The following is a 21932-nucleotide window of genomic DNA, read 5'->3' as shown; positions in this document are numbered from 1 at the left end:
CTATTGGTAATAGAAATGCATTTCATTAAAAAAATATACCGTAAATTCCGGACTATAGAGCGCACCTGATTACAAGCCGTACCCACCACATTTTAAGAGGTAAACCGATTTTGTACATACACAAGCCGCACCTGTATATAAGCCGCATGCGCCCACATTTAAACATGTAACACAAACACAAAATTAACCCAAACCTGACGTCAAGTCCCGCGATTTAAACTAAATGTCCTTCATTAAAGTCCACAGTCCAAAAATCACAACCAGCAAAATGAATGGAAAATGATACCGGTGCTTAAGGTTTGATGCAGACCTGCAGAGTCCGGGTCCCGTTGAAAGTAATCCAATGAAAAAAAGTGTATATTTCCAAAGGTAAGGGTGGGAAAAATATATCAGATGAACACATTTACTGACGCAACTCCTTTTTCTTTAACCAACTTTTTACCCCCTCTTCTTTCCTTATCTGTCCCTCACCTTTAGCGGTCCCCACTTAAACTCCGCACCCCGCGTTTGTTCCGCCCCTTATTTTTCGTTCACACGTGCAAAACATATCAAAATAAGTGTCTAAAATAAATACATTACAAAAATATACAGTTGCAAATACATATTATACATGGGTTACACATATTTACAAACGAAGACGGTACACCGAGAGAGTTTTCGAAGCTTTAATAATAATAATATAGCTTTGACAGGGCAGTTAATGGTAGCAACACTCGAGCGCCGCTGGCGGCCGTTAGAAAAATTATATAAATTGGCCACATCACTAAATAAGCCGCAGGGTTGAAAGTTAGGGAAAAAAGTAGCGGCTTATAGTCCGGAATTTACGGTAGATGTATTTATTTAAATAATAAGCAAAATTACACAAACTATCATATGAATGTGCATCATTCAAATACTGTACTCATATGTCAAGCATTTTGTATTTATTTGACGTAACCTCACATAGAGGGAGATGACATTAATGTCCACCGTCTTGCTGCTAAGCATACACACTGTCCCTTTGAGGCTTAAATTATCATTTTCTGTAAATTTTGTGTAAGTTTTCGTATCATATATAATCACAGTGGCTCAGGAGGTAATGCAGTACTGTATATGTGTTTTGACTAATAGTTTTGCTGTAATTTTGGATTTATTTATCATGATTACTGATGTGACTCAGCTGTGCCGCTCTTTTGGCGCCAACCAGCTCAGTAGCCTAGATGGTAGTGTGCCCGCTTTGAGACTGGGAGGTCGCTGGTTCGCGCCTCGACCGAGACATACCTAATTGGTATAATGGCGGCGCCCTCTGGCTGCGGCTGCATCGACTCGCTACAACGGGTCAGGTGTATCGACATTTCGTTCTGTGTACATTGTTACAAAGAATGACAATACAAAGGAAATTATTAATATTATTATAACTGTCGCGGGTTCTGATTGGCTCCCTGTCAGTATTTGAACCCAGTCCTGTCTGTCCCCTGTTGTCAGTCCGTCTGCGAATCTCCGTGTATACAAGGCAAGCCTTTTTCGACCCTGACCCCCGCCTGTCCCGTTTTTGCTCCAGTTTATCTCCAGCTACAACCTGTTTTCATCCCGATCACGTCTGCTCTCCCGTCCCGGCTTACGACCCCTTTTTGTTCCCGACCATGTCTGCTCTCCCGTTCTGGCTTACGACTCGTTTCTGTCCCCGACCACGTCTTTCTCTCCCAGTCCCGGCTACCGACCAGTTTTCCGCCCCTGACACCGCCATCGCTCGCTACGGAGGATCCTCTTCCGTGTTCGGATCACAATCCGAGTACGAGAGCGATTTGCTTCCCGCGAACACCCGATTGTGGGCGCAGCCCTTCCTCTTTCTTTAAATAATGTTGTGGTAAACGTCACGCAAGTGGGTCCTGTTTTCGTTCTGGTCCTGACATTATTAAATCTATTTTAGCCTGTTTTACTGTTTTGCCATCATGTTTTTCTAGAAAAATACGAATAATACTTAAAAATTAACAAAAATTATCAGGCAGGGGCACAATATATTTCTCTTAATGCACTCTTACTTTTTTCTTCTTTTTTTAAAAATAAATAGTAATTACAATCAGCAAAAATATGTTGTTTTACATATATCTTTGCAGTGCAATCTTACACAATTTCATTTAAAAAAAGAGGTTTAAATATATTTATAATAATCCGCACAATTTTATGAGGAGAAAATTTGTTTGAAAAAAGGAAACATCTGTTACCTGCATGGTTTATTAAAGAGTTATTGTTATCTAAATCCGGCAATATCATACATATTGTTACTCAAGAGTTTGGCTGGGAATAATATATTTTCTTCCTGAAAAAAACACATTTTTTTCTTTTAATTGGCAATGAACGGATTAAATAAATAATAAATTAATATATATTATTACAACTTGGTCATTTATACGTACTGTTGCTTTTATTATATTTTTTAATATTGAATGTAAAAGTTAAAGGGACAGTATGTAATATTTTGTGCCTCCTAGTAGTACAAAAATGTTTGATTCAGTAAAAAAGCATTCATTCTAATGTTGTGATTGTACTCCCAATAACAACCAGGGTCGTAGGGTACCCTTTAATGTGGTGTGTCTTGGGCAAGTACAGCCTAGTGGCACCCATCCCTCTCCAGGCCATCAAATCTAGGCAAAAATACACAAACTATCATACCAATGTTATTTTTTTATAATTATATCATAGGTCGATAAATATGTATAGGTAGAGTGGAATCCATAATAAGGGACAAAAAGGTGTATGTAATTCTACATCAGTGGTGATAAGATTGGACACTAATCTACCAAAAATATGTAAAAACAAATTGTAGGGTACAGATAAACCATGTGAAGAAAAGCACCTAAGTGAGGCTTGTCCAAAATGGCAGGGAATGAAGCCATGGCCATAGGAAGCAGCATCAACCTGGAGTGCCTTGCGTATGGGTTGTTGCAGCGCTGGCCCAATTTTTCAGCTGGGTGACCCCCAAAAGATGATAAAATCTAAAATCGCTGCCACTGTTTTTGTGTTGGAAGTCTTGCCAAAAGGAAGAAGCATCATTTTTGCCATCGCTCATGTGCACTAGCAGCCTCTCTACAGGCCGAGAATGTTCACGAAAAGACGAGACAAGCGACCCATAAATTGCGGGCAAAGATTTATCCGAGGGAATCACGGGAGCAAAAAAGTGTCAATAAAACATCACAGGGGCTGCACTTGTCCTTTCGCTCCCTTCTTTTCTCTCTCCTTTTCTCGAGCGGCTTCGGCGCTAAAGCGCTGACCTTGCACGAATGTTAAGAGGCTCGCTGATACCGAGCGAAAAACGCTCGGTGCGCTCGGGGGCATGGCAAACTCTTGACGTGTTAATATTTGTTTTCCATGTCCGATGTGATTCTGCTCTGACTCAATGATGATGCGAAGGTAGAGTTGGAGTTTCTAAAGTAGGTGGTGGTGCCTTAGTCACCGTAAGCTAATGATTTATAAATGCACTTGTATCCATCTATCTATCTATCTACCTCTACCTCTATCTACCTCTACCTCTATCTATCAAAGCCATAATGCTTTAGTGGAAGGTGGCACACAGCACAAGAGGTGAGTTGCTGTACAACTCCTCATCGGCAGGGAGACCCAAGAGCATACAACGGTTTACCCCTCAGTATCATATGCGTCGATATCGGTCGTTCTTGAGTATCCTTCACCATTCACATCCATCCCTAGCACACACTCTTGCATCCATTAAAATAACAAACCTCACATCCAGCACTTGCTTCACCCCAGCCATCCAACCATATTTGGGCCTTCCTCTCATTCTATTTCCCACCATTTCTGAACTACATACTCTTTTAGTTCCAACCCCTTTATCAATTCTTACTGTATGTCCAAACCATCGCTGAACATTTTCACCAATCCCAAGTTACAGTAACTTTATTTAAAAATGTATCCAGTTACCCGCTTGAGTTCACGGTTCACACTCGGTAACCCCCAGGGACATCGCGGCACCACTTACTGTTGTGTGTCTTGTGAAGTACAGCCTGTTGGCGCCCATCCCTCTTCAGGCCGTTTTTTGAGGGTTGGGGTTTGCTTCCCCAAATGAAACAAAAAGTACTGGTTTCTATTGTTACCAGTAGGAGAAGCCTCCTGATCTGACTCAGATCAAGTACCCTCTCATCTGGACGCCATTGTTGTTTGTGTAAAGCAGTGGTCTCCAATGTGGTCCCTGCAGGCACCAGGTTTAATAATAATATTATAACTTTTATCCCAAACTGTGCCTGTGAAGGGTAGCAAAACGCTACTAGAAACACGCTCGCAACACAGTGAACCGATCTGTTAAAAAAAACAATCTATTCTTTCAGAAACCACGGTAAACCGTCCTCATCTACCTCCTTATGTTGACGTCATCAAAGTTGTCCCTCCCAGTACGGGTAAGAGACTTTGTCATATAGACGACGTTCCACGCTCCCTTAATCAAAAAAACGTTAGCAACACGCTCGCAACGTAAAGTTTGCGTGCAGTAGCTCTGTTTCCTTCTTTATCGGACTGCTCGATTGCGTTTAGCTCGTAAGCTGCGTCATGTGCCATGAATTCGAGCGCCGCTGGCGGCTGTTATAAAAATTACATAAATTGGCCGCATCACTGAATAAGCCGCAGGGTTGAAAGTTTGGGTAAAAAGTAGCGGCTTATAGTCCGGAATTTACGGTATGTCCATATAAGCTATCCCCATGATTTGAGGATTTTATCTTAGAGTCCTAAATTCAGCTTATATGCAAGTATTTACATTAGTGAGAATATCTTCATGAGGAGAAATTGGTGCTCATATTCTGTACGCCGCCATAACTGTTTCAGTTGGTAAACATAAACACACCCCACGTAGGGCGTGGCTTGTGGTCCAGAGGTTGTATATGACAACCTGAGTGATGCAAGAGTATTCAGGCGGCAGAGGACACTTCCATTTACGATCTGCATGAAAAAGGTAGCAAATAAAATGCTCCAACGACCCATGGAGTAACAACAGTAAAGTTACTAAATTCAATAACTCGTTACTAAAAAAATATATTATTGTCTGTCAATGCAAAATTAAAGACATTGATGAAGCGGGGCTACTATAGTTACTTTGGCAAGTTATAGTATGCATTTCCATCCATCACTTTTCATATGTGAGAGATGAAAGACTTCAGAGAAGCTTAGACTTCTCTGTCACCAGCCAGCTAGGGATCCTGAGGCATTTTAGTGCCAATTAGAAGATGTTGTCCCCCCCAGCGTGTCCAGGGTGGTCCCTGTTGCCTGTGTTGAAATTTGTCACTTTTTGAATATATGATTTCTTCATTCATATCATTTTTATTATTTCAATCATTTAGAACTCCAGCTCGGTGGCCTTGGGGGTAGGGCGCCCGCTCCGAGACTGGGAGGTTGCTGGTTCAAGCCTCGGCGGAGTCATACCTAAGACTTACAACATTGGTATCATTGCCTCCCTGCTTGGCGCTCGGCATTAGGGGTTAGAATTGGGGGGTTTGGTCACCTAATGAGCGAGGGTTGAGCAAGGGGGCTGGGAATCCCCTCCTCTGTATCAATCTCCCAGAAAGGGAGTCAGGAATGTGTTCTTGACTCTAGCCACCTCCCACTAGGAGGATGTGGATCCAATATATATATATAATTTATAACTCCTAAGCTTATTGAATCAATTGTGGACACAAGACCAGTTGACGAGACAATGACATTTACCCAAAAACTCACAGTGACGGTTAGTAGGAGGATAATAAAAAGAAGAAGATAATATAACAGTTATTGTTTTGAAAGACGGAATTAGAGGTTGGTGTTGTTTAGTACATGGCTGGATTTTTTAGGATGTTACAGATCTTTTTTCCACCCCCAAATTATTGTAAAATGATTAACTTATATTTTTAACTGCTGGTGTTTTTGTTTGAAAAAAAACAATTAACTATAATGCATGTTGCTGTCCTATGTAAATTAAAAATAACTATGAAAACAATAATAATAATAATAATAATAACAGCATGTGTTCACATCTAATTTTTCTATGCATAGCTCTCAGAGAAAAATGTTTTGACACCCCAACAATTAAAGTCAAGACAAGTCAAGTCATGTTTATCTGTATACCCCTTAATCTCAAGGAGTATCAAAGGGCTGCAAAGACTACAGATTATTCCAACTACTCACTATTTTTACACCATCCCCTGATCTAAAACCTACATGAGGGCAAGGAAAAACTCAAAACCTCAACATGAGGAAAATGAAGAAACCTTGAGAAGGGACATGAGGTAATCCCTCTTCCTGGATGACCAGGCTGCAACAGATGTTGCAATAGCTAATATCTCACAGATAATCTCAACATTAAATATAGGTCATTCATAAGCTATAGAATAGAAGTGTGTTTTAAGCCTATATTTCAACAGTTCCACTGAGGTTGAAAAACGAATCTCAGTAGGCAGAGCATTCAACAACATTGAGGCCCGAAATGAGAATGCTCTCGAACCTGGGTTTCTCTTTTTGGTTCTTGGGATCGCTAGCAGACCAGCATTTTAGAGCGGAGGCTCCATAAATAAAACTACGGTACTTTATTTCTGTCACAATAGTTAGGTTTGTGCAGACTATGAATTGGTGATAAGGTTTCCCCAAAGATTTTCAGGAACAATTAGACCAGGTTTTCCAAAAGTGATTAATCATGTCAATTTTGTTTTGCTTAGTCCATTATTTGTTCAGAAAATCATCGATTATTTACGTTTTTTCCTATACATTTTCAAGGGATTTTTGCAGGAATTTCACTTTAAAATAGTTTTGAATTTTTAGATTTTCGAATTGCATATGAGATTGTTAATAGTAACTTCCACATATTTTTGTCACGACCAGAACAGAATCAGGATTCAAATGCGTAGCATTAACCACAAGTCTATTGATAGCAAGAGGAAGGGCAGCACGTGCAATCCGGTGCTCGCTGGGCACGGGAAGCAAGCCGCTCACACGATCGGATCGTGATCCGAATACGGAAGTGGATCTTACAGAGCGGGAGATGGCGGTGTCAAGGACGGAAAAACAGGTCGATAGCTGGGACAGGAGAGCAAAAAATGTGGTCGGGATCAAAAACGGGGGTCGTAAGCCAGGACGTGAGAGCAAACGTGGTCGGAGTCAAAAACGGGTCGAAGCCGGAGACAAACAGGGAGATCAGGAACGGACGGGTGCAAAAAGCGGGCCCAACGGGAGTCAGAGTCAAATAATTGCATCGTAGGAACAGAGGTCCGCTGACGGACTGACAACCGTAGAGTAAAAGGAATCGGCTTAAGAAACAGGGAACCAATCAGATAGCCCGCAGCGGCTGGCGCCAAATGAGTGGGTTCAGGTGATCCAAATCAGTCATTGTGACAATTTTTTTGTTTTTTGATTTCATGAGTTTTTATTTTTTCATTGATTTTCAAGAGTAATGTATTTTGCCTTTTTTCTTTTGCCAATATTTTAATATTATTCAATATAGTCTTATATGTTGTATTAGTTGATTAGTTCAAGTGAGCTTTGCTAGATTCATGATTTATGAATCCCATTTCAACAAACTATTACTTATATTGTTAGTAAATCAACAAGTAGATGCATTTTGGGCGAGAAATAGCACACATAGAATTCACTTTTTATTTATAAAGCTTTTCGAAAAATTGCATTTGGAAAAATGCTTGTGTCAATTATGTCTTCCCTTGAAAGGTTTTTCTTATGTACCAACAGAACAAATAACAGAGTGCAAACATGAACATTGACTGACTTGATGGTGAAAGTAATGTTTGTTTACTGTAACGCTTGGTGTAGTGCTTTATGTGGACTTGGCGGATTGTCCGGCGAGGCTTTCGTTAGCCAATCAATAGCAGGCAGGCAACTGTAACAGTGGCGCTTGAATTGCTGTAATTGAGCAATAAAATCAATAGAACACTGGCGCAAACATTCGGAATCTCGTCAAAATGTGAGCGGCGCGACACATTAACATGTCAACTGGTGAGGTTCGGTCAGCATCGATTATCATCCGAGTTGCAACCGCAAAATGCTTTGGGTTTATCTACTTCAGTGTAATTGTCTTGAGCACTAGAGGATTACATTCATTTCTAGGCATAACAATCGATCTGGCAACAATTAAGTCAATAATTAAGTTTAAAATCGATACGCTTTCAAAAGGAATCAGACTTGGGAAACAGAGTGTTGAAGTAAAAAGCTGGGACAAAACGTGGGAGTATTCGTATGTCATTATAGCACCCTCTGTCAGTTCATTCATAATGCATGTACTGGTATGTGAATTTCTTAGACGCATTCGAATTAGTTCTTCTTTGATCATATTTTAGGGTTTAGGTTGACATTTGAACTTTACTTGAAAAAAGCCTCCTCTTACTTTCTCCATTTTCATGCTACACAAACAAAAAGAAACCTAAGAACCCAGCGGGAACGAACATGATGTCACGCTACAGCACCGAGCCCCATTCCGCCTGCTTGATGTGTTTTGCCCTGAACAGCTTTGCTAAAACTCCTATAGAAGCAGATTGGCGTGGTAAGGAATAAAGCATAAGGACTCTTTAGACTCAGTTGGGCATTGTTGACGCACACTTAATAGGGAAAATATTTAACTTGTAACTTTTGAAGGACACCTCAAATGACACACTCCACCTTTAGAGTTTTTTCTCATTTGACTTCACATTTTTATGATATTCTTTTAAAAATCGCTGAGTGTTTACATGATATCTTGAATATGATTCATATGATTAGCATGTAACGTATTACTGTGCTGAGCCTCTGATGATGGAGAATGAGGCACGCAATTCTCTTGCCTCATAGCAGATGACGATAATGAGACCAAGAATTCTGATTTGGTGCACAACTCAGCCCCAAACAATAGAATTAATGATAGTATTAGCAAGCTAAGAGCAGGTCAAGCCAACCAGTTACACTTTTTCTTGTTGGATGGACTTTTTTCATCATAAAGGATTACTTGCTGATGCTTTTATTCAAAAGGGCAGCGCATAGACTTTTAATAAAACAATAAAAGTTATTTTTGCGACTTTTTATATATAACTTCCTTGCTCTGTCAATCAAAATACAAATGATGAATTACGAACAAGATGTGGGTTCATTTGTTTGTAAATCTGGCTGTGCCTCAACAGACACTAACCTCACTGCACGTCATTGAAAAACAGTTGGGTCAATAATAAGATTGAATGTTTTGCCTTGGTCAGTTTGAGGAAACTTGCCATTTTTCCTGCATAAACAGCCTTAAAAGACAGGTTGTGAAAAATGGGGTTGTTTGGCAGTTCTGTACTAAAACAAAAGCAACCAACATTTTTTACCCAGTTTATGTCACGGTTGCCTATTGCCCTTACTTGGGCCCACCCGTTTGGCGCCAGCTGCGGCTCGTTGCCTGATTGGCTTCCCTCCTTTTTAAACTCCGCACTTGCAAGGCGGTATCCTGCTTGTGTATCCAGTGTTCCGTATCGATCTCGCCTGTCTCGTCTTGTCCGGTATATCGTGCTCCAGTCTCCAGTATCCGGCATCGATCCCGTTTGTCTCGTCCTTTTTGGTATCTTGGTCCAGTCCCCGGTATCGATCCCGTTTGTCTCGTCCTGTCCGGTATCTTGCTCCAGTATCCAGTATCGATCCCGTCTGTCCCGTGCAGTATCTTGCTCCAGTATCCGGTATCGGTCCTGTCTGTCCCGTCCTGTCCGGTATCTTGCTCATGTATCGATCCTGTCTGTTCCGTCCTGTCCGGTATCTACTCGTGTGTCCTGTATCCATCCCATCTCTCCTGTCCCGTTTCGATCTCGTCTGCCACTGACTTCTCTGTCTCACTTCTTCCGCCCAGCGATTGCTGCATCACTGGTGTTTGTGTTCACGCGCATGACTGCCCCATTCCCATAAAATAAAGCTTGTGTGAAAACGTTAAGCGTCTGTGTCCTCCGTCTGTTTGGGTTCTGACAGTTGAAGTTATTTTGTTCTAAATAATTTCCGAAAGTTGATGTTGAAGAAAAAACATTGTATTGTGGTTATAAAATGGAGTCATTCTTTTAAATATCTCCACAATTGGATTGTCTCGAATTAAAACAAAAAAATGAAAACAACACAAGTGTAGGTATTTCTTCTTCCAAAAAATTTTTGCATTTTTTTGTAGAAAAATAAATCAAATGTATTTGATTAGTTTGACATTCCAAAAAAATGCCTGAATCATTATATCAAAGGTATGAATTTAGAAGTGAAATTTAAACTACGTGTTGCTGGTCAAATTGTTACTATCTAGTCAATTTTTTAATATAGATTGTTAATTGCTATTTATGAGTCGTTATTTGTTTGAATGAGTTACAGTGTTTAATGTGAACTGAGTTAAAATGACTTATTCTTGTCTGATGATTTTTGTTTGTGTGAAGTTGGCTCGGGTTTTACAAAAATTGATTAAAATCGTCATCATCCAGACTGACTGATAAAATCGTTATCAAAACTTTGGCCATATCTCCCATTCCCAGTACTATATATAGATAATTTAATTTGTGTGACATAACTGAAGGTCAATTAACCAGGCAAGAGCCAGAAAACTTTAAAAGAAAGTTAATTGAGGTCTAACCATTTGCGTTCTACTTGAGGGATCTCCAATATGGTGCCCGCGGGCAACCAAATATACCACCTGAAATGTCACCCCTTGCTGCTAGTGGTAGAAACACTCCCGGCTTAAATGTATTACAATAGTGAACTTCATTCCCTAGCCAGATGTACTTGGCGCAGGGGGCGCTGGGTGAGATGGAGATAGTGGAGTGCGCGATGGGTGCAAAGATCCGCTCACCCCATACCGCTCACCCAATCACATTGCTCTGGGCTCTTTGTTGGCGTTTTCAGGTACAGTATTTGCTTACATCATTTGATGTGCTTCCATAAACAGGATTCCATAGGGACATACAGCCAAACCGGCGTCTGTTGGTATAACACCGTGAGTGTAAACTGTAGTGAGGACTTTGCACTATATATTCGGGACCGAAACTTTTCTCGACATTATTGCTTCGGTTTTACATACACACTAGTCCTTCGCTTTTTGCGATAGTCAAACCCCCATAGTACAAAAATGTATTCATTTATCAGATATCAGTTACATATAATATATTCGACTGTAGAAGAATAGCGACTATTGATCTACAAATAAAAAAACGGAACATTGATTTGCATTACAACCAGTGATCTGTATTGTCATACAACAAAATTGGAGGGATTCTCCTGTTAGTGTAAGAAAGCGATGTATGGAGGAAAGCTATCTGCACACTAGCATCAGTTATACTTGGTTCAGCCAGGTGATCAAAGAAAAACTGTCACAAATTTAGCAGTCTATCAGAGTTGTAGCTCCAGTTCATCCATTTTATGGGCAATGGATCTGCCGTTGGTGAGATAAAGTTTTGGCAGGGTTGGCTTGTGTGGGTTCTAATGTGGCTGTAGAAGTAGGTCGTACCTGCGCCCCCGCTTTTGCTTCCTCTACTAATGCTGCCTCCGGCTCTTCCTGGACCGAATAACAATCCACAGAGCACCCAGTGGTGATCAACATTTTTTTTGCGCTCTTTTTACTTTCCTCAGAGTTTGATTTAATTCATGAATTTACTTTCAATGTAACGAGCTGCTAAAATACTATCCATCACTGTGCTTAACAGTTTGTGGACACATTAACTTGTGCGCCACCCTAGCTGTTTGACTGACAGCATACACCAGCCTATCACAGTCACACCCACCCAACACACACACACACACACACACACACAGCGCTTCAGTACTGTGAAAAGTAAACTGCGATACAGCGGGAGATTACTTTAGTGATATTGGAACGATTCACAGAAGATCTAAATGACCTGTACTATATCTGTGAGGCAGATGTACACATGAAAAGTGCTGTGAGGCATGCTTTCCGACTACTGGTCTACATCAAAGACTCAATCACACTGGTTAAATTTTACTGTCCATCCTCAGGTGAGCGACGGCCATCTCCGATTTTCCTGCAGCTGTGACGTCCTAGGTCCCTCCCACTTGGCCTCCGCCTTCCCTGCCGTGTCAGACGGTTTCTGGCACCGCGTCTTGCTGGAGGTGAGTGCCTCGTCCTTGAGGCTGACCTTGGACGGCTATCCGCAAGCCTCGGCAAGCTTGGCCTCCCCGTGCCGGCTGTTGCGCTCTGGTGGGGCCTTGCTCTTCGCCGGCCGCCGATTCCGCGGTTGCCTGGAGCGCCTCCAGGTCAACAGAAAGCCCGTCAAAGCGGGCGACACGTCGGATTGGAGGGGACCCGGCAGGAGGCGGGTCTTTGGAGTCTACGAATGCTGCGGTAGCACAGGACTCTGCGACCGCAACCCGTGCCACAATGGAGGAGTCTGCCACCAGGACACCACAGAAGGTGAAAGTGTTTTCTCTGATGCGATAAAAAAAGATCCTTACTTTTTCTGTGGTTTAAATGTTAAAAGAGTGTACAGCAGTGGTCCCAAAACTACAGCTTCCCCATTTGGTACAGCCCCCTGAGCAATACCAGAACAGTTTGATGATCTTTTCTTTCTTTTTTCACCTCAATAAGAACCTTAAGTCCAGAAGAACATTTTTGGTTGTAAAAGGATTAGAACGCTTGTTGCCGCAGAACTTTTCCACTGGACCACCAGAGAGATAGATTACATATGAGAAGGTATTGGGATTAAACTCATTATCACACTATTTTTAGTCACAGTACCAGCGATGAAGGATAAATTCATTGGGAATTTCACACGTTACAATGACATTAGATTATATTCCATTCTTTTAATCTATTGTCATTGGAACATGCAAAACGCACAACACAATTTAGTCTCTAGTACCGTGACTCAAAATAGTGTGATGGATAAAATCTATTGCCTTTTCGCAAGTCATCTATACCACTGGTGGTTCAGTGCTCTGACAACAAAGATGAACTTGTACCTATCAACATTGTTCACTGCACAGCAGAAATTTTATGTTCCATGGACTTTTTTGAAGAACCCACAGAGTGTTATTAAGTAATTATTTATTTCATAAATACAGTTGTTTTCTACTTTCTAACTTTTGATCTAAAAAAAAAAAATCCAGAGAAGATTATTTTGTTATAATTTATTTCAAAAATAAGTGTTACTATTTATTTCCTGACTTTTGTTCTGTGAAGAACGCAGAAGGGTCATTTCATTGTGGTTTTCTGGAAAACAATACATTTTTACATTTAGGCCCTCAAGCAATCGTCACACCTTCTCTGTTACAAGCTGAACCCGGCCACTCATCACAGAAGAGAAAAGTTATGTGGCCCTCAAAGGACAAAGTTTGGGGACCCCTGCTTTATAAGGACATTAGCCCTAACTACCTGTTTTCCAATTCCATCTTTGTTAAGTTTGTTTTTTGTATCTAGCTCAGACAGTTTTTTTGTATTTTGACTATTTGTTTCCTGGTTCCTGTGTTAGTTATTGAATGTCATCCTTTTTTTGAACACCCTGTGATGGTTCCAAAACGAAATAAAAACCCTCAATAATCAATTTATAACCACATTTTAAATCTCAGAATTATAATACAATTGTGAGACCCCAAAAAAGACCCCCGGCACTCTAGCTAAGGATCCCATTTTATGCCAATCATTTACTAGGCTGGCCACTGTGAGAATGTTTTTTCTACTGTGCGGCCCCGAGCTCAAACTAATTTAACACCCCTGTTTTAAATGTGAGAAAGGGTGCATTACCAAAACACACTTTTTAATTGTGATTCTGCGATCCTTCGTCTCATTACGCTGCAGCAAAGGAAAATATTCAATACGCCACACAAAAAGAAGAAAAAGGACCAGAAGAAATAGACTCCAGGCCGGGGTCCCACGCTGACCCTCATTAGCATTTTGGCTTATCGCTAATTGGCGAGTGTGTGGCTCCTCCTTGCAGAGATAGCAGCTCTGCTCGCTTTGCAATTCAGAGCAGTCGATTAAAATCGCACCTGAAATGCTTCACTCTGACACTGAGAGACTGCAGCTGCACGTGTGTGTCTGTGTGTGTGATAGCACTTTCATTGCACTTCATTTGTACTCACAGTTGGCTCCGCCTTAATGTCCTGATCGCAAATGATATTGCGTTAATAATATCCGTGCAAAAACCTGCCCAGAAAGTTTAACAGTTGTGTCCAGGACGAGTAAAAGTCAAGGTTTTTTACCAAATGTGGCCCGCCACATCATTTGATGTGGCCTTTGAGAGCTTAAAATGTCTATGCATCTAAAACTAAACAATTCAAAAGACTGCTTTGACCAAAAACTACATTTCCTACAATGCCTAATGTCTACGATTACTGCTAAGTCACGGCTCAGTGCCGCTTTATTCCATTAGTGAGACACCTCGCCACTCCGCGCTTCAGTTATCACTGGTCCATTTCTTTGCAGATTTTTATTGTGCATTGTGTTCTGATGGGCTAAACAGACTAAGATGCTTTCAATCGCCAACAAAACTAGACCTCTCCACCCGGTAAATCTGCTAAGAAGTCACATGCACATGTATTTTATGTTTAGAATTTATGTTTGGTGAGGTTTTTTCAATGCAACTGTCTTGTTTGTGACTTAAATAATACATAAATTTAGATTTTATTTACACGAAAGAATAGTTCCATTTATTTTACATCCCAATTTATTTGAGTTATATTTCTAAATTACATCAGTGTCACGCTTGCCGATTGCCCTCACCTGGCCCCACTCGTTTGGCCTGGTGCCAAACTGCTGCTCGTTGCCTGATTGGCTCCCCTCCTATTTAAACTCAGTGCTCCCTTGTCAGTCCGTCAATGAACCTCTGCACTTGCAGGATTGCCACAGTCTTTTCATTTTTACCATTTTTTTAATGTATGTGTGGGTTCTTCGTGTGTGTTTATTATACAGAGTTCCACTGCAGATGCACGGGCCTGTTCCACGGTGCACGCTGCGAGAGAAAATATAATCCTTGCACCTCCCAACCGTGCACAAACGGACGCGTGTGCGTGCCCAAAGAGCAAGGATACATTTGCAACTGCTCACTAGAAGATACCAATGCACTGTGAGTTTATCAAGTTTCATGTTTTGTTTTGTTTGACGTGTTCTAAGGGATGGGCATGGGACACGTATGATGCGGCAGGGGTAAACCAGTGAAAGCTGTTGGGCCCTGCTGTTGAACAAAAGAGTGTGTCGTGTCACCCTGACTTGAGTGACATGGCCGCTTTCTTGTGTCCCATTTCATCCGGAGGGACGAAAGCATGACCAACTTGGGTGCCGAGGTGCTTAACTTGTTTGGGTGTTTGGGCATTTGGGTTGGCCATGGTCGAAAAAAAATTGTTTGTGTTTTTTTTTGCAATTTTTTCCCCATTTTTATTTTCTTTGTTTTTGTATGTGTTTGTCTTGCTGTCGATCACCCCTCTCGAGGGATATGATTAGGGTAGGTAGGTAGTAGATGTTTTGTTTATTTGAAAAGAGACAAGTATGCTCTATGAACACATACTATAACATTTTAGCCAAAGGTAATTCTCAATGTCCGTCCCCAGAAGGGCTTTTACAGAAAAAAAAAAACATAAATTACACAACATTATAAAACAGCACAATTGCAGAGGCTACAGGTGGTCACATGTCTGACCCCTGAATAAAATGTCTTTAGGTTTGTGTTTAAAAAGGACCCAGTTTGACTCTTCCTTTAGTTCAGTGGGTAAACAGTCCAAGTGGGTAAAAAGCCCATTGTCCATAAGTGGTTTTCCGCTCTGAGCTCCGCTGGTTCTGGAGCCCACAGCCCTGAGGGGATCATGCTTTCACTAAGAACCTGTGGGGCCTGTTGATGCAAGCATTTATAAATAAGCTTCAACGTGCACATTTAATGAAGTTCTCAAAAGATAACATTTCTAAGTTCTCCAAACTAAGACAATGATGTGACCTAATGGACTTCTTAACTAGAATTCTAACCGCTCTATTGTAAATCATTTGTAGTGGCTTTACTGTAGTGACTGTGGCCTGTGACCAGGAGCAGATGCAGTAGTTTACATTTGAGAAGATCATGCAGTGCATGAAAGTTCCTCTTCTTTTTAACCGTAAAAAAACTTTTAACATTCGGCCAGCCTCCTGTCTGTTCATAGGTCAGTAAAAGTACAATACATCACTATGCCACACCCACAAAACCAAACAGAAGTGGAATGTGTTTTATTTATTTAAAGACATAAAACTATTACCAGTATTGATCATGTTTTGTTTTTGGTTGTGGATTGTTTTAGTGCAGTCAAATTAAAAGGTTCAAAATGTTAAACTTTTAAAGCTACAGGACTGCTGTTGTTGCTCTACCTTAACTCACGAGTTTCAGCTGCCAGCTTTAAATCAGGTGTGATAAGAGATTGAAAAAATTGGAAATCAAGTTAAAGCTCGAAAACTGTTTTAACTTTGGAGTCCAAGCAGAGTTTTTTTTAAAGTTTTTTTAGCACTATTTAGGCACTAATTCTTATTCCTAAACTACATTGAACTCAAACATTAGGGCAGTAAAAGCTTAGGTTTGTAAAGTCAGTCCGTTATTGTAATAACCCAGCAGTTCACATAGTTGGTTGACAATTAATTCAACTCATTCGTTTGGTTGCTTGCTTGTTCGCTTGCTAGCTCATCAGTTGATGGATTGACACATTGTTAAATTAGCTTGATTAAGATGGTTCGCCGTTAGTTAATTATAAAATCATTTACAGAACTCAGACTAAAATGTTTAAACCTGCTTTGCAATTGTAGTCTAAGCAGAGTTAATGCAGGTTTAAAACTCATGAGTTTCATCTCCCTGCTTCAGGAGTTAAGGCATAAAGTATTAGATCCAGGTAAAGCTTTGAACCTGCTTTGCCTTTGGCTTCTAAGCAGAGTAAATGGTAAATAGACTGCATTTATAAAACACTTTCCCAGTCACTGAGGACTCACAAAGCACTTTACAATACACTTCACCTATTCTCACGCACTCATAGCATGGCCAGCCATTCAAGGCTGCATATCGGAGGCATAAAGGGTCAGTTCATTTAACTCAGAGGAATTGAACCTGCAACCTATATTAGTCCCAAGACGACTGCTCTACCTTCTGAGCTACTGTCGCAAAGTAGATTTATAGCTTTAACTCAAGAGAAAAAGCAAAGGCTGAAAATCTTAAACTTGGTATCACTATTTTATTTTACATTTTTCCCCCATTTCGTGCCTAGTTTTAGTGAAAAGAACAAAAATACAATTAAAATGTATTCATAGATACTGTATGTCTTTGTTATGGTTTGGATCACTTTTTGATTTTTGTGTAAGTTGTCGGTACAAAACACCATTTAATATGCAAATAAAATTTTCGTTAGGTCAAAATAGATAACTGTTGTAACACACGGGTTAATTAGTGGGTTAACTAGTTCGGTAATTACCAGTGATGTTGAGGGAGGTTTGTTTTTGTTGATTCACAATCAGATTCACAGATAAATGAACCAACATTGTATCCATCATTTGATTGGCTGAGCAAGAAATCCCTGTAAACTAGTATATAAAAATGATTTTAGGGAGGGGTTTTAACTCAAAGTTTGGGTGCATAGTTTGAGGTGTCCTTTAAGATTTAAAATTCAATATTTAGGTATTTTTTGACAATGCCCAACTAAGTTCAAAGAGCTTTTGTACATTTTTTCACAGCACCTAACTGCTTCTATCTAACTTTTTCCATTGGTGTTCCAGGCACCGTCCGCATTAGGCTGAAGGAAAGGAAGCAGGAGGTTGAGGAGAGGGGTGATTTCACTTGCGTGCTCAGGGTTTTCTAAAATCAAAATGGTGAAAGTAAGAAAAGGACTGTTTCTAATACAACCAAAACCCCCTTAAGATGAAAAAAAGAATATTTTATTCCGTCATTATGAAAAAAGTCAATGCAACAAGAAAAAAAAATAAAGAATAGCTTCACTTACTGTTATCTTGCTAATAGTATCCATAATTCTTTTTCTAAATCAGACTCATTGGTCTTAGTGTTGCCCTCTACCATAAGGCAGGAGAAGTACGCTCCTCACTCTGACGCTTATACTGTGAAGATTTTAAAAAGAAAATCCAGGAATTGTGAAAATCAATGAGGAAAAACTGATAAAAAATATATATCCATTTAATACATTTTACATCTTATCTTTCCATTATGACAGGCGTAGCACAGCTCCACCTGCCTCCCCTGACTGCAGGTCACTGTTAGTTACTAATTTAGTTTAAAGTGTTTACAAAGCACACGAGAATAGGCTTGGCCAAAGACATTCTACCATGTAGACTTCAGCGAAAGCGTTTGATGTTGTCAACATGCAAAGCGTCGGATGTGTTTCGGCGGAATCCCACCGCGGCTCAAAGAGTCAGGGCCTTCATTACCATGCACAGTCACACGCCTGTATGCCACAGTGCATGCATCCAATTGGCACGCTCGTGCCGACGGCCAAGAGAGCGATGCAAACACGTGGGGAAAGCATTTGCATAGTCCGTATTTCCTTCAGTGTAATAATGCGTTAGCATATATGAAGCTTCAGTGGGAGGCCTAGTGTAAATGGGGAAACACACACACAAACACGAAAGACTTATGGTTACTAACATTTTTATTGTTATCAGCGTTTGCCATTTAGTGTCGGGATGAGTAGTTTCTCGCAGCATTATAATAGATCAGATGATTCTCACCAAACAAGGTTTAATGGGCCTCTTTGTGATGGTGGCATAACACGCAGGCTTTTGCTAAATCAACTGTTGTTTTTCAATAACGATGACTAACGTGTTGACTTTTACAACAATTGCGAAACAGACCTCACCCATTCAAACTTGAAACCTTACTTTGGAATATAAATGTTTGCTTGCAGCCCTGTGAGAAATCACAAACACTGGCTGGCTAAGAAATCCCCTTTGAAAGTCTAATCATGGCTTGAAACCATAATTAAAACTCTATGCTCAGCTTAAAAGTGTCTCTCAGGCTTGAAAGTCACCTTGAAACCACAACAATTGTTTGAAATCAGTCATTAAAATTGAAATCTTTGTATCCCACCTTGAGGTTTTAAATTAAAAAATGGTTGAAAAGATGTTAAAATGAACGCTTGGCTTCCGTCCAATATCTGTCATCATTTGGTTGAAAAGAAAAAAATAATTTGGACCCTATAGCACGAGAGAGACACAACAACTATTTTTGTAAAAGATTTGTTCCATGACTTATGGATAAAGTCGTAGACATCCAAAATAAGCAGAAAAGACCGATTAATTTTGAGCATGCAAGGAGAACAGGAGATGTACAAAAAAAATCCTCAATTGTCATGATTACCGATGTGTATCACCTGTGCCCGCTCATTTCGCGCCAACCACTGCGGGCTATCTGATTGGCTCCCTTTCCCTATTTAAACCCTGCCTTGTCACTCTCCTGTTGTTAGTCCGTCTGCGAACCTCTGTTGAGACAAGGCAAGCCTTTTTGACCCTGACTCCCGCCTGTCCTGTTTTTACTACCGTTTGTCTCCGGCTACGTCCTGTTTTGATCCCGACTACGTCTGCTCCCCCGTCCTGGCTTATGACCTATTTTTGATCCCGACTACGTTTACTCTCCCGTCCTGGCTTACGACTCGTTTCCAACCCCGACCACGTGTTGCTCTCCCTGTCCTGAGTACCGACCTGTTATTCCGTCCCTGACACGGCCATCGCTCACTACGGAAGATCCACTACCGTATTCGGATCACAATCCGAGTGCAAGAGCGACTTGCTTCACGTGTGCAGCGAACACTGGATCGTGGGCGTAGCCCTTCCTCTTTCTTTCAATAAAACTTATGGTAAACGTTACGCAATTGGATCCTGATTCCGTTCTGGTGACATCAATGTACAAAAATTCCACCCTGTTCTAAAAGGTCCTTCCACAAGCGTTTTTTGTTTTTTTAGTTTTGTTAAGTCTCCTGGATTACAAAAAACAGATCCCTCAAGAGTTTGGACATCAAAAAATTGCTGCATGATTGGCCAAAAATAATAGAAATAGGGCATTATCAAAATAAAAAACACCGGTGCTCAATAATAACCAAAATATTAAACAACCCTGACATCCCAAAAATTCTACACTGCATGTGTCCAATAGTAAAACAAAGCCAATCTTCATTGTTAATGTTAAGGTTATAGTTTACTAGACATTCAAAAAAAGGAGAGAAGACATCAAAATATTTTTAAACCAAATTCCAACCTATTCTATAAGCCCTCCCCAGAGCCCTTTCTTTTTGTTAAATAACATATATTACAATAGCAGATCAGCCCTAAAGGGTGTTGTTATAAAAAAACATGAACATGATTGGCCAATAGTGACAATGAATAAAACAGTGCATAACAAATTAAATAAAAATGCAACCTATGCTATCTCGTTTCCAGGTGTCCAATGTTAAAAGCAGAATAACTTATCAGTAAGCAAACAGAATTAAAGCTTTAAATTATTTACTCATCGAAATTTTAGAGGACTATATTTGGACTGAAACTGACCAGCGTTTGGGTTAGGGTAAGGGTTAGTGTTAAATTTAGCCTGATATCCAACGTCCAAAAAACGTCTGTACTGAATGTGATGGACTGAGTGGTGGAAATTTTGTCCTTTGCGCCACAGGTGTCACAGCGGTGTGGACGTGTGCTCCCCCAATCCATGTCCCACCGGTTTCATGTGCCAGGTGGCCTCTGGCTCCTTCCATTGCGACCCCCTTCCACAGGTCAGTTCTCAATGAGGTCCTCTTCTAAATGCATGAGTTTGAGAGTGTTGGGTGGTCCCTCGCAGGTGTCTCAGGAGCTGGGCTACGTGGAGATGATGGAGATCGGTGCAAGCGTTTTGGGGCTCCTGCTTCTTGTGGCCATCTTTGTTTGTGCACGCAAGCGCTACATCCAGCAGAAGAAGGACAAGAAGATGATAAACGACGCCAAAGGGTAAAGCAGACAGATTCATTTATGTATATCTTTTCTTAATCTTCTGATTGCCATTATAACAGTTTCACATTTAGGGCTTGGCCTCTCTGTTGGAGACACAATTCAGTTAGTTAGTTTGATAGTCAGTTAGTCAGTCAGCTAATTATTATCTGGTGTTTTGGGTTGTTGGTTTTGTTCATTATTCATTGATTAGTTAATAAAAACTAGTTTTAAGTTCGTAGCTGTCAGCAAATCAGTCAGTGGTTATTCAGAACTTTAGTTAGTTAGTTTAGAAAGTTAGTTTTGTAGTTTTGTTAATTCTTCAGCCAAGTTAGATTTGTCCTTTTTTTAGTCAAGTAAAAATGTTTCATGTGCTCGTTGATTGTACGGTAATTTATTAACCTGTTTTTAGGTCACTTTTAATATATATATATATATATATATATATATATATATATATATATATATATATATATATATATATATATATATATATACACTTTTTGGGGGTATCCAGTAACCAGCCAATCAGTTAGCTACTTGATTGCCTTTTGGTTTAAAATTTTTTTGTTGGTTATTTTTTTGTTATGTTTTTATTTGTTCAAATAATTTGCATAATCGCAAGTTACAGACAATCCTACTTATTAATTGGTTTGTTGGTGAGTCGGTCTTATGCCTTGCAGTTGTTAGTTATTGGGCCAATCAGGCAGACCGTTAACCTGTTCGTTATTGATTCAGACGATTATATTTTGGTAGAAAAAAAGTTTGATGCAGTGGTTAGCTGTTTGGTTAGCTAGCAAGGTGTACAGTCAGTCAGTTAGTTGGTTGGCTAGTTATTGTGTTGGTTGGTTGGTTGGTTGGTTGATCCATCGGTCGGTCGGTTGGTTGGTCGGTTGGTCAGTTGGTCAGTTGGTTGGTTGGTTGGTAAATCAAAAACAAAAGGGTATAATTTTTCACTCATTCAGTTGGGGATCTCATTAGGAGGTAATTTATTTGATCTATCATATGAAAACAGATTTTTATTTTAAAAATTAGAGTTATGCAAATACACAAACATGTTGGTTCTCATCAAGATTATGCGAAAAACATGACACGT

The 21932-nt window shown here is 40.2% G+C and overlaps 1 protein-coding gene across 1 annotated transcript in view; it reads left to right on the top strand.

The window, feature by feature from the left end:
- Positions 1–21932, top strand: part of fat2 (FAT atypical cadherin 2) — a 168419-nt gene that overhangs the window by 142707 nt on the left and 3780 nt on the right. The window contains exons 23-26 of the mRNA XM_088344531.1: positions 11941–12355; positions 14852–15005; positions 20547–20646; positions 20712–20857. Of these exons, the coding sequence (XP_088200657.1) occupies positions 11941–12355; positions 14852–15005; positions 20547–20646; positions 20712–20857 (815 nt within the window). The remainder of the gene's footprint in view (positions 1–11940; positions 12356–14851; positions 15006–20546; positions 20647–20711; positions 20858–21932) is intronic.

This window comes from Urocampus carinirostris, chromosome 9, assembly GCF_059441175.1.
Source record: "Urocampus carinirostris isolate Australia breed hairy pipefish chromosome 9, RoL_Ucar_1.0, whole genome shotgun sequence".
NCBI lineage: Eukaryota > Metazoa > Chordata > Actinopteri > Syngnathiformes > Syngnathidae > Urocampus > Urocampus carinirostris.
The sequence above is the reverse complement of the archived record's forward strand: the minus strand, read 5'-3'. Positions and strand labels throughout refer to the sequence as shown.